The sequence below is a fragment of the Fusarium tjaetaba genome (assembly GCF_013396195.1).
Source record: "Fusarium tjaetaba strain NRRL 66243 chromosome Unknown NRRL66243_c0000334, whole genome shotgun sequence".
Taxonomy (NCBI): Eukaryota; Fungi; Ascomycota; class Sordariomycetes; order Hypocreales; family Nectriaceae; genus Fusarium; species Fusarium tjaetaba.
This window is the reverse complement of record NW_023501530.1, coordinates 1,105-19,026: the sequence shown is the minus strand read 5'-3', so window position 1 is coordinate 19,026 and position 17,922 is coordinate 1,105. Positions and strand designations below refer to the sequence as shown.

Sequence of the window (17,922 nt, the reverse complement as noted above, 5' to 3'; positions counted from 1 at the left end):
TATCTGATATGTAGAGCTTGGTCTTGCGATGTGGTTATGAGTGAGTGTCTGGTCCCCTCCTGGAACTCTCCTCCACATGACCCCTGGCCCGGACATTACACGAGAAACAATGCTAAGTGGTAAGTTAATCCCTCCAGAAGTCCTGGCGATCGATACTCAAGGCCTCTGGATGGATATGTAAGTTACTATCTGATTGCTTGATGGACTAGAGCTCAAGATCAAACCCCTATTGTTTGCCAAACTCACGATCTGTAGCCTTTGTCAAGTAAGACTACTTATTCACGCAACTTCCTCTTTTCAGCACTCAACCCTTAAGGTAGGTATAAGGGAGACCGGGCCCAATGGTGTTTCCCTCACTAATATGTACTTGTGGCGACTGCCGTGTGCATCGCCTGAAGCTGTACGTAGGAGTCGTCTCAGTCAGGATTGAAATCCTGTACCAGAAGATGCCGCCAGCTTCAGAAACACAACAACGTCTAGCTACGGCTATAACATAGTTTTGACATTGTTGAGCGAACTTCTTTATGGAATCCTTCAATGTCAGGATGTCAAGGTAGCTTCTCGGGACTCTATCGTATCTGGCATGTAATTGACGAATGGGATGAACAGTTTAATAATAAGTCGTCCATGCATGCAAGGTTCTGGTGTCTTTTGTAAACTTGTGCCAAGATTCATGGGCTTCTAACTTGTCGCTGATATTCCCTAGATGCTTGTGAAGACAGTTATGCAGCCCCTACAAATATATATATTAACGTTGGGAGGCTCGTTTGTCTGGATAAATTTGTTTTCATTGACCTATTGTTTGTAGTCGAAACCACGTGATTGTGTCATCAGATCTTGAAGAGTCACCTGCGCTGAGTGAGTCTTCCTAGACCAACATATGAAGTTCCCTATCGTCCCGCGCAGATGAGAACTTGGAGAAGACTGGCACCAACAACCAAAGCCAAAGAAGTATCCTCATTTCTCAACATGAACTATCCGCGCCAATTACCAGAGGCGGTAGATGCGCTGATAGGATTTCGCGTAGAATGTCACGACAAAAATTGTGACTTTGCTAGCCAGCACTCAATCAACTTCAGCAGCATTCGACCTCGTTGTTACATATCTGACGACGACTTCTGGCAGGCTGCCGAGAACCATCTATCTTGGAAGCGTGATAGAACACCGTTCGTCTCATTCTTCAGATCATGGGAGAGGGCTTTGAACTGGAGGAAACGCCTTATCGAGAAAAAAGGGAAGGGAATCATGATTGTTGCGGTTTGGTTGAAAGACTTGTCTGGAGTCTACGATGCATACAATATCGCACAATGCCTCATAGACCATGAAGGCCCGAGCTCAAGCAGTGAACTGCGACCAAAACTCGCTTACTTTCGTGGAGAACTTCTCGTTCAAGGTGGCATCGACTACACGGAATACAGAATCCTGGCCTGCTTCAAGGGTGACAGCCCCCAGATCGAAAGACGATCTATATCGCCACTGCTCAAAAATCCCGAGCGGAGCCTTGTTGTATCAATTCCCAGAGGAACTCTGCCGATATACGGCAATTCCAATCTGAGCACCACCCAGCAATTGGAGTACGAAATGTTGAGCCTCACGGGGGTTCGAAACGATGCCAAGCTGTGTGCATTGGTACTCGCAATGTGCGACTGCGGAATGGAAATGAAGGAGGAGAACAAGAAGATGACGATTGAGTCTACCGAATACTGCGGACACTACATGTCGAAAAGTGTATGTAGCAAATATAACTACAATTTCGACGTCTATTATTAGCCAGGTTGATGGCACTTTTATCTGGACGCAATGCAGTATGGTCTCATGAATGCTATCAGGTAGTCAAGCTGGGAGGCTAGAGTAGTTATGGATGCAGCCAGCTCGCTTAGAGAAAGATCATGCCACCTGTTGCGAGGCAAATGAATACAGCCAATATCTCCCTTGTGCGTGGTGATGTACATATCGCTCATGGATGTAACGATGCAACTCGAGAGAAACAAAGATAGCTCGTGAATGTTTAAGAGACATCATGATATATTTCTACTTGTTCGATACGTATATTCTCATATGTTTAAACTCATACAGCTGACCTCAACTTCGTATCATGAACTCTGCCATTCAGGTCTTGCCATATTACTTGGTGATACAACTCAGTGCCGTGTCAGCATTAAAACCCTGAACATCGCTAAGTAGCTAGATAATTACACACATGATGATTGGCTATTCAAAGTCTCATTCGACTCGGCATTACACCTCCGATGCATCAGTAAAGTTAGAGAGTGGGTTGTTGACATGTTCATTCTGTCATGTCATGGCCGGTTAAAAGCCGCATTCAGTGGAACTGAGGATCCCCCACCTTGAAGGACATTCACATGCTCAACAGCTGGGCTTTTCTTTGTATTTTTCTCAGTCTTTCTATTGTAGGAGGTAATTTACTCTAAATTAGGCACTAGATAAGTCATTGGGGATGAAACGAAGGCCAATTGATGTGACTGAGTTGACATCATGATACATGATATGATGGAGGGGGATATTGCTCATGATGTGTAACCCCGGCAGTCATCTTCAACTAACAAGAGACCCCCCACACACTCACCTATCAAAAACACGCGTCTACAGTAGGTAATACTCGGCATTGCATTCTGTTGGTCAAGCATCGGCCGCTTTGCTCCGTCATGATATCAACGGGTTACTTTTACCCCTCACCTGCGGGCATAAAAAGGACAAGGCCATTCCGTTCTCAACTCTTCTTCTTTTTCTCTTCATCAATTCATCGACTCGACCTAAAGTACTCGAAGAACATCCAAGGTTTGTATCTGCACTGTATGAAAGGGCTGCTCTGACACATATGATATGCTAGATATCATAACCTGTACGGCTCTCCTAAGCTATCTTAGCAGCCATGGAGCCTTTCAGCGGTAGTCTTGTCCAGACCTGATTGGGACCTCTCAGGTAAAGTATCATGCATGAGCCGGTGCCCATTCTTCTCTCATCAACATGATCAGTCCAGACTGGTCGTGTTGATGATAGGGGGATGTGGCTGAGATTATACGGCAAAACTTGATCTGGATAATACCAGCGAAAGGATCATGTCATCTCCCCTATTGACCACTAGACTCTAACAACAATAGGCCCAAGATCAAAATGGCCCCTCCTGCTGCTGTTTCCCCTCCCTCTCGCTCTGCAGAGCTTGCTACCTCTACCAAGCTCCCAGTCATGAGCAAGAACATCAATACCAAGACTGTTGAGGAGATGCTCGGTCAGTGGGATGACTTCAAGTTTGCTCCCATCCGTGAGAGCCAGGTCTCCCGCGCCATGACTCGTCGCTACTTCCAGGACCTTGATAACTATGCCGAGTCTGACATTGTTATCATCGGTGCTGGTTCCTGCGGTCTCAGCGCTGCCTACATCCTTGGCAAGAAGCGTCCCGATCTCAAGATCGCCATCATCGAGGCTTCTGTGTCTCCTGGTGGTGGTGCTTGGCTTGGTGGACAGCTCTTCTCCGCCATGATCATGCGCAAGCCTGCTGATGCTTTCCTCCGGGAGGTCGGTGTTCCTTATGAAGATGAGGGTAATTATGTTGTTGTCAAGCACGCTGCCCTCTTCACCTCGACCATCATGTCCAAGGTTCTTCAGATGCCCAACATCAAGCTCTTCAATGCCACTTGTGTTGAGGATCTCATCACCCGACCTTCCGAGGAGGGAGTCCGTATTGCCGGTGTTGTCACCAACTGGACTCTTGTTTCCATGCACCACGATGACCAGTCTTGCATGGACCCCAACACTATTAACGCTCCTTTGATCATCTCCACCACCGGCCATGACGGCCCCATGGGAGCTTTCTGTGTCAAGCGCCTTGTCAGCATGCAGCGCATTGAGAAGCTTGGTGGTATGCGTGGTCTTGACATGAACCTCGCTGAGGATGCCATTGTCAAGGGAACCCGCGAGATTGTTCCCGGTCTTATTGTTGGTGGAATGGAGCTTTCTGAGGTTGACGGTGCCAACCGCATGGGTGAGTTTTATGTGTCCATTTTGCTATGTACTTCGTCTAACGTACATCAGGCCCTACCTTCGGTGCCATGGCTCTCAGTGGTCTGAAGGCTGCCGAGGAAGCTCTCAAGATCTTCGACACTCGCAAGAAGCAGAACGATCTTTAAGCGAGACCATGGAAGAAGGTCATTTCTGGGAAATGGAACATGTGAATTCAGGATCCTGGACCTCGTCTCTCATTCGAGGCATGGAGCCTCGTCATTCATTTAGTCTGACCGACTCAAGTTTGGAAAACATAAAACCCAAAGTTGAATGTCCCTCGAAATAGAAGCCAAGTAAAGCAATTATAAATTGAACAATTGTCTACTATGTCATTAATCGCGCTGTCGTGATATCATAATTTCTCCCACTTGTAATACCGTCACTTCTTATCCTCCACTACTTCTGTCACCTCTGTAATGTCCTTGGCTTCATTCTCCCTCGTAGGAGGGAACTTCATTCCTCTGTTTTTATCGTTCGGATGTGCACTCGGTCCCCAGCCCCCGAGGCCGTCGGCCATGGCAACTCCTCCAAGTCCAGAAATCGGCCCAGCTGTTGCGCTACCCGCGAGTTGATTCTTTCCGACACCGGGTTGAGTATCAGCCCAAGCGCTGAGCTCATCGCGAGTCTTGCCCGTGTACTTTAGTATATCTTCATCGCTAAGTGGTACGCTCTTTTTGCCGGCTTGGAAGCGCTCATACAGCGTCTTCTTGTCCTTGGCCTCTTCGGAGGGATTTGATGAGGAAGACGAAGAGTTGCCCATGTTGGTATTGTTGGTATTGTTGATAGAGAGGCTTCTATTCTTGATTGGATTTCTGTTCTTTGCAGTGAAGATGACTTGCTGTGGAATAGTGAAGCTGATAACTTTCTTGGCAGGTGAGCTTCTAGAACATCCGTATTTATAGAATTGCTGGGGCGAATGGTCGTTGGAAGCTGAATGCCTAGCGTCACGAGGCACACAGCGTATTCATACAAACAGGGCGATTGATTGACACCCTCAGCCCCCGCAGATCCCTGCTTGCCATGCCGTATTCCCGATCTGGTTTCCGAATATCTATAGGGCGTAAAAAATCAAGGTAAACCATTGCCATCGAGTTACCCTATCCTAGTTCAGCAAAGCTTCGCCTCGATCCTTCATCCTTCATCTTATCTAGCCGCAAGACAGGTGCCAATGAACACCAACACTCTAGCCGAGTCAATGGGACTAAAGACTGTACCAAGTGATGAAAGTGTTAGGAGGTGTAAAGAATCCTTAACTAAGAGGCTCTTGAATGACTTTGTTCTCGCATCTGTTTGCAAAGTCTTGAGTTTTTCACCCCTGGGACTCTTCAACATTGCAACGCTTACAGGAGCAACTGTTTCACGAGGAAAATTCCTATTCGTTTGCAATTTTGGTGCTGAGTACACCTAGATTATGTCTGAAATGCCTTATGATATAAATCCCTGCCAAATTAGTCTCATCGGCCAGTAAGATTTCCCAAGCACTGAGATCTCATACACATGAGATTCTACTTGAGATACTCCTTCTTACCAACCCTCTCACAAACCTCCTTCAACACACCACCTAACCACTCATAGTCCCCAATCTCCAAATAAACCTGAGCACTGGTCCTGATCCAAAACCTTCCCCCATGCAGAAACAGCGCCACAAACGTCTTGTAATCTCCAATAAGCGTATTCAGAATCCACTGGAACGCCGTCTGTGTCTCCTCCGCTGAGATGACAACCGCACCCTCTTTACCCTCCACAGTCCAAACGGGCAACGCAATGTTAGCCATGCCGCAATTTCGCAATGTGCCGGTGCTGTTCTCCATATATGTCGTGCCCAATTTCTCAGCTACTAGTTCGCTGCCTTTCTTGTTCAAGTCCCAGATATACTCCAAGATGGCATCTTCTCCGCCGAGGACTTCTTCTCGCCATTTGATAGCGTCCTTTACGCAAAGATAGGGCGAGTTATCAAGGGTGCCGACAAACTCGAAATTGATGACGAATGGAGATTTGGAGCTGGGAGGGAGCGGTGTGATGCGTTTCACCAGCTTCGGCACGTACCCATGGCTGGTAGCGAGTGTCGTTTGGATAAGTGCCTGGTTGCGCTGAGGCACGTAGAAGACGGCGCATCCTCGTGGTACGTGAAGCCACTTGTGACAGTTCGACACGAAGAAGTCTGGATCAGCGGCGGAGATGTCCAACTTTACCATTCCGATGCCCTGAGCGCCATCAACCATGCTCAGCACGTTGAGACGACGGCAAGCCTTGACCATTTCTTCCCACGGGAAGACAACACCGGGTCGAGAGGAAACAACATCAAACGTGCAGATACGAACCCGCTTGCCCTCGGACTCGACCTTCTTGACAGTATCTTCAAACTTCTTGATGATCTCGTCGTCATCAAGAGGATATGTGAGCTCGATCTCACGATGAGTCACTTTTTCGTCGTAGTAGTCGACATAATAATCCGCAACCTTGCCGCAAGCTTCGTAGATGGTCGAGAAGCTGATGATGACGTCCTTTCCGTCTTCATTCCACTTCATGTTTCGATAGACTGTGTTAACCCCGGTAGTGGCGTTTGAGACAAACACAACACTGTCCACTGGGGCATTAAGAAGCTTTGCGACAGCAGCACGGTTCTCATCGAGGATTTTTGGGTACTCATAGCGAATGAATGGGTCAGGGCGAGCTTCACTAACAATTATTAGACCAAAGATCACAATCAGATGATCGAGTGTATTTACCTCGCATCCTGATACTCGCGGAATTTTGTTCGGACAGCCTGAGGATATGTGCCGAAGGAACCTATAAGTCATGTCAGCTGAAGTCTCACTCCCACCTCGACTCATTCCTACCATGGTTAAGATTTCTCCATTCGGGATCAAACATAAACTCCTTCTGAATAGCGCTTCCAAAGACTGAGGTGTTAGTCTTGCCCCGCACAGGAAGCTGATGCGAAGATCCTTGACCAATGGAACCCATGTTGATGTGTGTCTTGTATGGTTAGTAGCTAGGTGTCTAATGGTTATATATTCGTCCCATTAAAAGTTGTCTGTGATGGGCTTGACACGACAACTTATAGATTATCAGCTCATGCTATCATGAGTCAAATGATACTGTCTAGTACGAGCTGAAAACCCCACATCTTCAACGTCAACGACGCCCTTAGTCGCCAGAGCCGGGACCGACCCCGTGGGTACCCGCATCAGGGCGTGGTAAGGCGCTCTTCGGAGAGCAACAGGAGTCATTGACAATGCTCAACGCCAGCGTAGACGAGATACCTAGAGCTTGGGGAGGGTCTCCAATTCTTCAAGAGTTACCTTGGCATGCGCCGATCGCGGCGAATAATTAATCAGCATTTGAGTAGTGAAGTGAGTCTTCGAAAAAGAAAGTCAACTTTCATTCAATCAATTGTAGTGTAATGCTACGTGGCTTATCCGCCATTCCCAACGCCATGTCATAAATGCTCCGAGGGATCTCAGCCCTGATGTTCTCGCTAATCTGCGACTCTTTGTATGTGAAATTTGCAACCGTCCGTCATAAGACAACAACCTCTGCCTTAGGTACTCGTAGGCGTGCTAGACCTGTGAATCAGCCTTGCCGACTTGCGTATCCCGACGCCCGTACACGGTGGTATGGAGAACTCTTTGGTGATGACTGGGCGTGGATCGCCCTGGCTCAGCGCAGACAGCGCCAAAGCTGCATCCGCTTCCCTCTGTGAGCGAACATGCTTCATGACCAGGTTGCACCGCTCATGCGAAGACACCAACAGTCCATGTGACATCTCTGGTGGCAGCATAGGCGCCGGACTTCCAGCGAGATCCTGGCCGCGCATGAAAGATGCTTGACTACGTCGGATATGTGCCTGCTTTCGCGTGTTATGCGAAACAGGCATCAACGGTTCCGTATGATGCATCACCGGCGAGATAGATTGCAGTTGTCCAGTTTCTGTGAATGGTTTCGGGGTATCTGGAGGGAGTTCCATTGTCGGCAGTCGGTCGAAAGGTATGATATCGCGGGGATCTGATGGCTGAGGCCTCAATGGAGCCAGCCGTAGTGAACCTAGGGTTCGCTTGGATGGAAGAGACACTTCCTCGCCATCAATCTTCTTGCGCTTGCGCTCTCGTGCTCTCGACTTGACTAGGCTGGCTATCGAGCTTCCGTGGAGAAGCACGCTTTCAGGCGTACTGATTTCATTCGGAGGCGCCATCTCATCGCCTAAGAGGTGCACCCTTGTCTCGGCACTTCGCAGAGTTCGCCCATGATTGGGATTGAGCGTCGAGGGAGGCATACTGGCTCGTTCTAGAACACCTGGTGCAGATTTGCGTGACCGTTGGGCTCTAGTTCTGACTCTATCAGGTTTGCCTTGGGGTATCTTCGGAGGCGTGTCGGCAGGCGTGTCGACAGGCGTTAGGACAGGTGGGAGAGCCTCTGTTGTTGTGACAATGGCTGGTGGTGTAAAGATTGGTGTTTCTAGGGGATCGTGGCCAGTTATCCTGTGCAGCTCTTTTACTATTCTCGAGCTCCAATATGCCCCCGTAGCCTTTGTATCACGGAGGGCAACTGGGTAAGCTGCAACAGGGCGTTTCATCTCGGTCTTTTCGGTGTCCTCAGCAACACCACTAGACTCCCGCTTCTTCTTAAGTTTGGGAGGCTCGGGCGTTTGCCATAGTTTGGGGATTTTGCCTTGTAGATCAGATACCCAGGCGTCGCAGTCCCACTCAACCCAATAGTCAATAACATCACCCCATGAACTCTCTGGTGGCTTGGTGTAGTTGACAAAGACAACTTTACCACCTTTTGCGTGAACTGCCTTGGCGAATTCTCTGACCATGACCTTCAGCCCATGGACTCGCAAACTAGTACCAAGGATTAATAGGAGGTCAGGACAGAGAGCCAAGTCGTGTGTAACAATGGGGCTAATCAGATGTGCGTTGGGATGCTCCTCGCCGTAGAGCACAATGTCGGGCCTTAATTTTCCGACACCTAATGCTCGTTTGCCGCGTTCTTCTCGAGCAACCGTAGCGCCTACACAATGAGGGCATTCAGGTTGCTGGCCTGACATTGTCTCGAGCTGGCGTTCGTCGTCATCCCACGAGCACACGCGACCGCACAAGAAACATCGCAGAAGCTCCAGTGATCCGTGGAGGAAAACACATTCCACGCCTGACTTTGGAAGGTCGCGACGCAGATTTCTCACTGCGGTCAGGGCTTCATCTGTCGTACATTGATCGGATTCTGTTTGGGAAGCAGGCACAGTGCTTTCAAATTTCGGTTCACTGCATTGAGACTGCTGGCTGGCTTCGTTATCCGACGACTGCTGAGACTTGTCTGAAGAATTTGTGTCGGTCATGGCATTCACCTCGTCGACCATCCTGTTGAGTTGGTTTATGTTGGCTGTCGACTTTCTTGAAAAGCGCCCGCGGCTTCCAGGGCCATCGAGGAGGCATGTCGATAGTCCAACTTTTTCTTCGATCTGATCAATATTCTGAGTGTAGCAGCGCACGAGCTTGCCACGGTCTCTCAAATGGCTGATGAAACGATGTGAACTTGTTGGTTCAACGTCCCTAACCTTCTGGCGTAGCGTGGTCGCGAATGTGTAGAAAACAGATGTTCGGAGAGGATCTGACCATATTGACGCGTCGAACATATCCTTCCCTTTCATATTAGGCAAAGTATTCTTGCCAGAGCCAAAGCTTGCTTGCGATAAGTTGATTGCATTTGAGGGCGGGGTATCGTCGACTTCTGATGGCGATGTGCTGCTGCGCCGACTTGGGGCGTTTTCTGAGGATGTTCCGGAAGAGAATGGGTCAAACAAGACGGGCGGAGGTGATGATAGAGGTGAAGAGCTTGGTGGAATTGTAGAGTCGGCCAAGTGACTGCGGCGTGTCCTCCGGAAGACTGACGATGGTGGAATATTTAGACCCTCGGGCGGAGGGGAAGACAGAGGAGAACTCGGAGGCTGGGCCACAGCTATTGTTGAACGGGTCGTCCTGGGATTGACCACGGGCATCCCATCTAAGCGGACCTGCTGCTCTTCATCGTCCGGGTGGCCTTCGACCTGAATCGTGTCTGCGATCTTTTCGTGTTCCGGTTCGGGATCTTCAAGTTGAACTTCTATTTCTTCCTTCATAACGACCGGGCCCTCCTCAACCTTGGCAGACACATCGTGAACTATTCTTCTCCTCTTGACTGGCCGGCGAATGTCCAAGTCGGTGGATTTATCATCGCTTGAGCCTTCGTTCAGACGCGCCTGTTGCGCTGCCGCGTCGAATTGAGCGCTGATTAGGGAGTAGAGACCGTTTTCAGAACGAAAGTCCTAGTCCGATTAGCCATTACCGACAATTGAGTGTACCAAGAGGTCACTCCAAAGCGCATCTGACAAGCGCTGGAGTGTCTGATAGAGCTCACAGGAATACCCGAATTTGTACTGATCCCAGCACCGGTTACTACGATGACCTTGCGGGCTTTTAGTAGGCCATTGGCGATGTCTTGTAGTTCGTCCTGGGAGTCTCTGGAGACGTGTATAGTCGGCATTGCGGGCAATGTGAACAGAGAAAGTCGGCCGCGTCGCGATACAATTGCAGGCGGGTCTGAGCCGCGATCGCGTGAAGCCGACGACGAGATTCACAGGAGAAGCTTATAACAGAGAGGTTCGAGAGGAGCTTGTCGTCATTATGGTAAGAATACGGTTGTTTCGTCGGGAACGTGAGTGTCTGTGAGGTTGTTTGTGGTGTGAGGTTCAAGTTCACTTAGTAAGGTTGTGGTGGGCGAGTGACTTTGGAGTTAAAGAGGCCCAGAGCTGGGGTCGCGACCGGGGAGGGGACCGCGCCGAAGTCGAGTGATCGTCAATGGCCGGTATAAGCAATGATAACAACAAGATTATTACGAGCTAACTTGAAGCCGAACCGTGCCTTTTTGCACTGCTTATTCAAACCGCAAGTGCAGAAGCAGAGAAACAAATATCCAGAAAAATGCCAGAACGCGAGCCCAGGACTTTGTGTCCAAGTCCCTGTTAATTGTGACGCGCTCTTCAGAAGGCTGGGCTGAGGGACCTATCGATGGGTCTTCAATTGGATCCAAGGGCCCTAGAGAACTGCTGACGGTAGACGGCCGCGGGAATGCCGCTAGACCGCTGAACTGCCCATCGCACGGCAGTGGCTCCACTGACCCAAACAGTGGATGGTCGAATTGATTGACAGTGAGTGTCTTAAAACATGCGACAAGATTGATCAAAGCACCTAATGCAAGCACTCAGCATTAAACTGAACTGAGCTATTAATTCTATCAAAAAATACACTATTTAGAATCGAAAACGGACGATCGATCTCCCTTCAGATATCGACCAACACGTCAAATAGCTTCTGGAAGTCAGATGGAACCCCCAGGCCTGTGATCGCATCCCAGCCCTTTGCTGCCGGCCAGCCTCCTGGGCTGCCACCCTTACTGAAATCGCACGATCGGCTCTCTCCTTTGGGAACATCCTGGAGAGCTGCTTGCACGTCCTCCGAATATAGGACTTCATTCAGCCAGCCCAGCACTTCTTTGCCTTTCCGGACGCGTGCGTCGTTGACAAGCGCAAGCATAGCTGCGACGACAGGCGCACTCGCGCTGGTGCCTCTAAGACCAACTGCCTGTCCTTTCAAACGAGTGATGAAGCTGGTGGCCGAAATAGAAATGTCAGGTACTCCTCGGTTGCTGGCGTTATAATAGCCGTCGAGATGTCCATCAAGAGCCTTGACATAGCTCTTGATGGAAGAATCCTGCCACTTCTCACGAGGGAAGTACTGAGAGAAACCGCCTCCACTGAACTCAGCACCTTCAAAGGGCTCAACCCCAGAAGTGACGCCGCCAACGCTTGTGACCCATGGACAAGTTGCGGGGAATACAGACATGGTAACGTCCTTGTCGCTACCGTCATTGGTTCGACAGGTTGAGTTGCTTGCTCCCTTTGCACCTCCATCACCAGAGGCTGCCACGATGGTTGTACCACGCGCTGTCAGAAGACCGAATAAGGAGCAAACACGCTCGGCGTACTTGCGGGGAACTGAGACTTCGTTGTCGCCGTAAGAGACAGAGAGGACATGAGGGATCTCGTCATCAGAGAGGTCAAGAAGGTAATCGAGGAATTCGAGATAGGGCTCATTGTCGTTGTACTCCTCGGGCAGTTCTTCACCATCGTCGTCCAAGGTAGGCCCACGACCATCGGCAAGATAGTAAGTGATGTTGGTCGGATATCCGAGGGCCATGCCATATTGAACATCAAGAGCCGCCTCGTTTCCTGAGTCGAAAAGTTCTTGCGAGTTGTTGGCACCGTTGATCAACTGGACCGAGAAGTTGTAACGGGCTTCGTAAAGGGGCTTTGCATAGATTCTGAGAAAGTCGTTGCTGTCCTCGTAGTTGGCGTTCTCCTCCAGAAAACCGGCAATACCGAAGCGAATTTGAGAGCTACCATTATAAGCAGGGTAGCTAATGTTGTATTGCTCACGGAGACAATCGGGGGTGACAGCCCGACTGCAAGGAGTGGTACGCTTCTCGAGCTGTATGGTTTTAAGCATGCTTGGTGTCAGAGCTGGGTCGGGGGTGGTGAGTTCCTTCTTGGGCCGCATGAAGTTGGCAATCGGGTGAATGAAGTTGACGGCATCAGCAACAGACTCAGGTACCGAATACTGCTCTGTTCGAAGAACAGGCTGTTGGTCCTCAAACTTGTAAAAGCCAATCTTGGTATCGAGTAGATCTTCAGCAGCTTTGACAGTTGTCTTGACATGAATCCAATCCTTGTCCGGCGTTGCCTTTGCTGCGACTCCTTTACTCTTCAGCCATCCCAGTACCTGGCCGACATCTTTTTGATCCGGATCTCGGAGGGCGAGTGCCTCTTTTTGAGTGAGGTGGTTCTGTGTGTACTTCCCAGATGTACAATCGCGTCTTCGTAGGCTCGTCTTCAGGTTGTCGATATCGGGCTGTCGCAAAGCGATAGAGAGCCGCAACGTATGGCTAGGATCGACAGCCTGGTCGATCTTTTCCCACCCGACTGGAAGGACAGAAATGTCTTCAACTTTGACGAATTTGGCCGTACTGAAACCAGCCAGGACCAAGGCTGTAAAGAATATCATAGGAACCATGGTCCTACTTAACACAACCAGTGTGTGAGAAAAGTATTAAAGCAAGAACTAAATCTTGTAATGTTTTGGAAAAGGTGATCAGAAGATTATCGTTTAGGTGCAAAGACGGGAGGTGCCGTCTGTCGAATGAAGTGATTGATATCCCTTCTTCCAAGTTCCCAGTAACAACTGTATGCGAGAACCCTTCCTTTTCGATCGACGAAACAAACACGACATGATCTGTGAAACGACGCGGCATTGTCTATAATATGTATGCTACCAACAACTCCACTGCCATAGGGGGATCGCTGTAATGCCGTCATATTAACGGGGTCCAGCAGCTAAAAATGGCGGATCTGAAACTTCATTTCTTCACATTAAAGCGGGCTTATAATGAAGGGAGGCGTTTTTTCGTGTTGCTTGCACATCACAATATGGAGCTTTGAACTCTAAACAAGGCAATTAGATCGTAAATTGAGCATTTGAATGCAGAAAATTTGCTTAGCGAAGGAAAGAGAGTTTATAGCTGAGTCGTGTAGGCAACTTGTTTGTCTAGTTATAGCTTTCTTTTAGAGGTTGTTGGGACAATAGTCTGGAGTATGATGACATGAAATGGATCTTTTTAACAGACAGAGTTGATGCTAACGGCTTCCGGTATCGGCTCCACCAAGTTTCTTTCGACTCCACTGAATCCACTCTGGAAAATGGATTGCACGTGTCTGGTCACCTGACGATAGTCGCTGGCGTTTTCAGGCGGGGCGGCACCAGCGGGGAGTTCCATCGAGCCTCAAAATTTCCAGATGGATCGATGAACTCCCCGCTACACAACGCCATGCTCTTCTTGTTATGATGTCTTATTATCCACAGAAGCCGAGGAGGTTGTGCAGAGACTCACATTTGCATTTTCATCTACAACTCAATGTTCCGTAAAATACCGCATGACCTCGGGCTTAATAGTCTTGCAAACTCCGAAGTCTCCCAGTCTCGATCGACCATGGATGAATAGAGACTACTGCACCTGTAGGGGCCGGCTCAACTATCCGCTTTGATCTCAGCCCAAAGGCTTCAACTGTCTTGACAGGGCGAGGCGAGCCAAGACTCAGAGCACACTCAATCAACTCCGCCTTGTTCGCCCCCATCCGCCGCTAGCTTCGAGTGATGATGCTCAAGAAGCTGTGATTTGTTCTCTTGCTGTCAAAGGGTGCAACTCATCGTTCCCGAGTCACCTCAGACCCATTTGTGCGCAGTCAAGTCCACCAACCAATATCCACCATGTTGCAGGATTCTTTGGCCTTTCAAGCTCCACAGCCGATGGTCCGAAGAAAGTGACGACGACCCGAAGACGCTAGTGATTCTCGTCGAGACTCCTCTCACTGTATTGGTCAACCAGTTTCTTCATCCTGGTCTTGGGTCCCTGGTGGCTTCATCGTGGGGTTTGCAATTGGTCAAAGAAACTACATACCGCAATTCTTGTGCACCTTAACCCAGCTCTTTCATTTGAGCTTACACGCTGTGTGCGTGGGATTAACTGTTACCCACGGCTTCACGCCAATTAAGATGAACTTCGGTCTATCGTGCATACTCTCCCCGGAGTTGCTCGAGCATCCAGGCCACCCAGAACTCAGTTGTGGATGTGACATCTCCGCTGTTAGACCCAGAGAAGCGTGGGTGCAAGACCAACAGGGTTTTACTTGAGCAGCTCGTTTCGAGAGCTATGTATGCTTAAAAACCTGGGCCTATCCTCGGATTCTTGATCCAACTTTTCTCTTTTCTTTCTCCCTCAACCCATCTGCCCGACTGTTTCTGTGTCTTACAACAACAGATTTCGAGTGACATCTTCATATTCACAGTGTTTATTTGTTACTTTTGATCCTTGCAGACCATACGTGACCTCTCATTATGACTGCTTCTGAACATCTGAATGTTTTCAAGGGCCCTGAGTCGGTTCGCAACTACTTCGATCCTGAACAATCACCACCTTTGCCCCTTGTTGAAATCCCTGATAGCCTCAACCCATACCGTCAAGATGGTGTCCGAATCTATGCTAAGATGATGACCATGCATCCTGCAACAAATGTCAAGGTGATGCCAGGTTAGTGCTCCAATCTCACAAAGCCACCGAGCATGTAGCTGATTCCCGCAGCTATGAACTTATTAGAAAAGGGTGTGGAGCCCGGCAAGACGAAGACAATCGTCGAGAGCAGCTCAGGTTCAACTGTCATCTCAATGGCCATGGTCGCTCGCGCTTTTCACGGCATCGACGACGTCCACGCTTATCTGAGCAACAAGACAAGTGAGACAAAGTTGCGCATGATGCAGTTCTTTGGCCTCAACGTGTAAGCTACCTAGCTGCTTTGCCCTTCAAGAGAACGACTAACAAACGAAAAGGACTCTATTTGGTGGACCTGCTCAGCCTACACCTGTCGATGAGCGAGGTGGCATTCGGGCTGCGGCTCGAAAGGACGCAGAATCTGAGTCTGTGTGCAGTCCCAATCAATACATCAACGCCGATGTGAGCTCTGTGCTGTAATTGTTAAGAAAACCTATAATTAACAGGTTGCAGAATTGGAAAGCTCATGTGCGATGGACTGGTCCTCAGATCCACCGTCAGCTCCCCGAGATCAATGTGATTGCTGCCTCAATGGGCACCGCTGGTAAGGCTCATATTCTTTTAATTCCGACCGTTAGTTAACAACCGATACAGGTACTATGACCGGACTGGGCACTTATTTCAAGAAGGCCAAACCTTCGGTGTACAGAATTGCGTAAGTCCACTGCCCTGAGCCTACAAGAATGAGATCTAATGTATATAGTGTATGCACCAACGCTGGAGAACGTGTCCCTGGCCCTCGAGAATACTCGTTAATGAGTGAGGTCGAGTTCCCATACCTCTCATCTCACGATGCTCTCGAGGAAGTCGGCGCGCCAGACTCATACTCTCTTTCATTGGACCTTACTCGACAGGGTATTGTCTGTGGTCCCTCATCGGGCTTCACTCTGAAAGGATTGTTCCAACGTATTGAGAAACATAAGCAGGAGGGTACGCTATCGAATCTCGCTGGCCCTGATGGCGAGATTCACTGTGTTTTTATGTGTTGTGATCTACCCTTCCAATACTTGAATGAGTATTTCCAGAACCTGGGCCCTGAGAAGTTCAGCCCTCTTCGCAATGAGGTACGTCAGATTGTTTCTTTATGGATAGCGTTGAGCTAACAGACTCAGCGTTTGAGGAACGTTGATCTTTACCGATACGACGATGCCTGGGAGCTCGACTCTTTGACGGCTTTGTCTAACTACTTCACCATTCACCCTCTGGGTACTCATGATACCGTTTTGTCACTCGCAGACCAAATCGACAAGGCTCTGACACCTTCGGTCAATACCCAGATTCTCGATTTCCGATGTTCGTCAGACTATGATGCTTTCCATCTCCCCAACTCGGTCAGCATACCCCTCGACGCACTTCGAAATGGACCCTCCAGCGGTAGTCCTTTTGCCAACCCAGCCGATGACTGCGCCATGCTCGAGCAGCTCTGGCTAGAGCTTGAGAGCCTCTTCAACGTTAAGGACAAGGCTGGCAACCGAAATGCTAGCGCTGAGGCTCTCATGTCTATCCTTCGAGGAAAGAGAGTCTTGACACTTTGCTACGATGGTGACAGCTCTCGTGTTGCCAACAGTGTCCTTCGTGCCAAGGGCGTTGAGGCAGAGTGCATCCGTGGTGGCTACAGTGCTCTCGTGAAGTTGCAGATGCCATGTAATGGCACCTGCGCGGTTGTGTCTGTTCCCGTTTCTGTCGAGGTCTGAGCTGGAGTATCTTCAACTTACTTGCTAGTATTTGGATTCATCATTCCTTTCACACATGAGATCCGGCTGGACGTGCAGTGGGCGTCCGGGGCCGGCTGATGTCAACAAGACACCGGAGTTGAGCTATACAGGAGTTATTCTTTCTTTTTTGCCTGATTACGATTTATGACCGAGATATAAAAGAGTATAGTCGCTGGTTAGTGTAAGCTTCAACGCCACAAAGCCATGCGGTCGGACAGGTCAGAACCAGAAGTGCAGTAGGTTTCTGGGTTTTGTGATGGATTTTCTTGAGTATGAAATATACAAAATTGCTGAGACCTGTGGCTATACTATCCTTGACCCTGTGAACAAGAGCTCTCCGTAGCATGGTTTTTATTGAGGTTCATAATACTGACAGTAATCTTCTGATTAAGGAGTGGTAGTATATGGGCTCTATCGTATAAAATATGGCCGAGCTTGATGGATCATCCTTCTAGCAAAGTTTTAGAAGGGTTATGGAATAACTCTAGAAGAGAGGGGATGGTTTCGGGGAGGTTGCTGGCGTTCCGCGAAACGTGTGGCGATAATGATTTATACATTCCTTAACGTATACTCATCGCTGAAATAGGTAATTCAAGCGCCCGGCGCACCAACGTCTAGGCTTATACCGTCAGCGAGGGTGTTGAAGATAGTGTGTTTTGGAAGGAATGTAGGCAGAAGTCAGAGTGCTTGTCTCAGACACAACAAATAACCTACAGACGGACGAACGGGAGATTGAGTCAAACTGAACTCTTAATAGTGTCAGAATATGTACACAACTGTATTGTATCCTAGAGCCACTTTATTTGGTTGAAATGAAGATCAGTGGATCATCACGAATCTACGACAGTACCAACACCGGCATTGCTTCACTTTGACACATCAGAGGCAACGGAAGAAATACTTCCATTGTTTAGCCCCCAGTTACCACTTCGAACAGTTAAAGTTCCCGTTCCTGCATCCATTTCCCAAGCCACAGTCCATAAAACTC

At 49.0% G+C, this 17,922-nt stretch overlaps 7 protein-coding genes across 7 annotated transcripts; 3 read left to right on the top strand and 4 right to left on the bottom strand.

The window, feature by feature from the left end:
• Nucleotides 1-969: 969 nt before the first annotated feature.
• On the top strand, nt 970-1,770 carry FTJAE_12418 (uncharacterized protein; the record flags this gene model as incomplete). Its single annotated transcript, XM_037345461.1, has 1 exon — nt 970-1,770. One exon carries the CDS (start codon nt 970-972, stop codon nt 1,768-1,770), a length of 801 nt encoding a protein of 266 aa, XP_037200529.1.
• Nucleotides 1,771-3,135: 1,365 nt separating this feature from the next.
• On the top strand, nt 3,136-4,148 carry FTJAE_12417 (thiamine biosynthetic enzyme; the record flags this gene model as incomplete). Its single annotated transcript, XM_037345460.1, has 2 exons — nt 3,136-4,003; nt 4,054-4,148. 2 exons carry the CDS (start codon nt 3,136-3,138, stop codon nt 4,146-4,148), a joined length of 963 nt encoding a protein of 320 aa, XP_037200528.1.
• Nucleotides 4,149-4,402: 254 nt separating this feature from the next.
• On the bottom strand, nt 4,403-4,783 carry FTJAE_12416 (uncharacterized protein; the record flags this gene model as incomplete). Its single annotated transcript, XM_037345459.1, has 1 exon — nt 4,403-4,783. The coding sequence occupies one exon, from the start codon at nt 4,781-4,783 to the stop codon at nt 4,403-4,405; it is 381 nt and encodes a 126-aa protein (XP_037200527.1).
• A 745-nt stretch (nt 4,784-5,528) lies between these two features.
• FTJAE_12415 (isopenicillin N epimerase) lies at nt 5,529-6,990 on the bottom strand (the record flags this gene model as incomplete). Its single annotated transcript, XM_037345458.1, has 3 exons — nt 5,529-6,702; nt 6,753-6,813; nt 6,864-6,990. The coding sequence occupies 3 exons, from the start codon at nt 6,988-6,990 to the stop codon at nt 5,529-5,531; spliced, it is 1,362 nt and encodes a 453-aa protein (XP_037200526.1).
• Nucleotides 6,991-7,567: 577 nt separating this feature from the next.
• FTJAE_12414 (NAD-dependent histone deacetylase HST3) lies at nt 7,568-10,545 on the bottom strand (the record flags this gene model as incomplete). The annotated part of the gene is made up of 2 exons (XM_037345457.1): nt 7,568-10,327; nt 10,420-10,545. The coding sequence occupies 2 exons, from the start codon at nt 10,543-10,545 to the stop codon at nt 7,568-7,570; spliced, it is 2,886 nt and encodes a 961-aa protein (XP_037200525.1).
• A 797-nt stretch (nt 10,546-11,342) lies between these two features.
• FTJAE_12413 (tripeptidyl-peptidase sed2) lies at nt 11,343-13,130 on the bottom strand (the record flags this gene model as incomplete). Its single annotated transcript, XM_037345456.1, has 1 exon — nt 11,343-13,130. One exon carries the CDS (start codon nt 13,128-13,130, stop codon nt 11,343-11,345), a length of 1,788 nt encoding a protein of 595 aa, XP_037200524.1.
• A 1,878-nt stretch (nt 13,131-15,008) lies between these two features.
• Nucleotides 15,009-16,913, top strand: FTJAE_12412 (cysteine synthase A; the record flags this gene model as incomplete). The annotated part of the gene is made up of 7 exons (XM_037345455.1): nt 15,009-15,201; nt 15,268-15,445; nt 15,498-15,621; nt 15,673-15,763; nt 15,814-15,874; nt 15,923-16,283; nt 16,332-16,913. The coding sequence occupies 7 exons, from the start codon at nt 15,009-15,011 to the stop codon at nt 16,911-16,913; spliced, it is 1,590 nt and encodes a 529-aa protein (XP_037200523.1).
• Between the last annotated feature and the right edge of the window lie 1,009 nt (nt 16,914-17,922).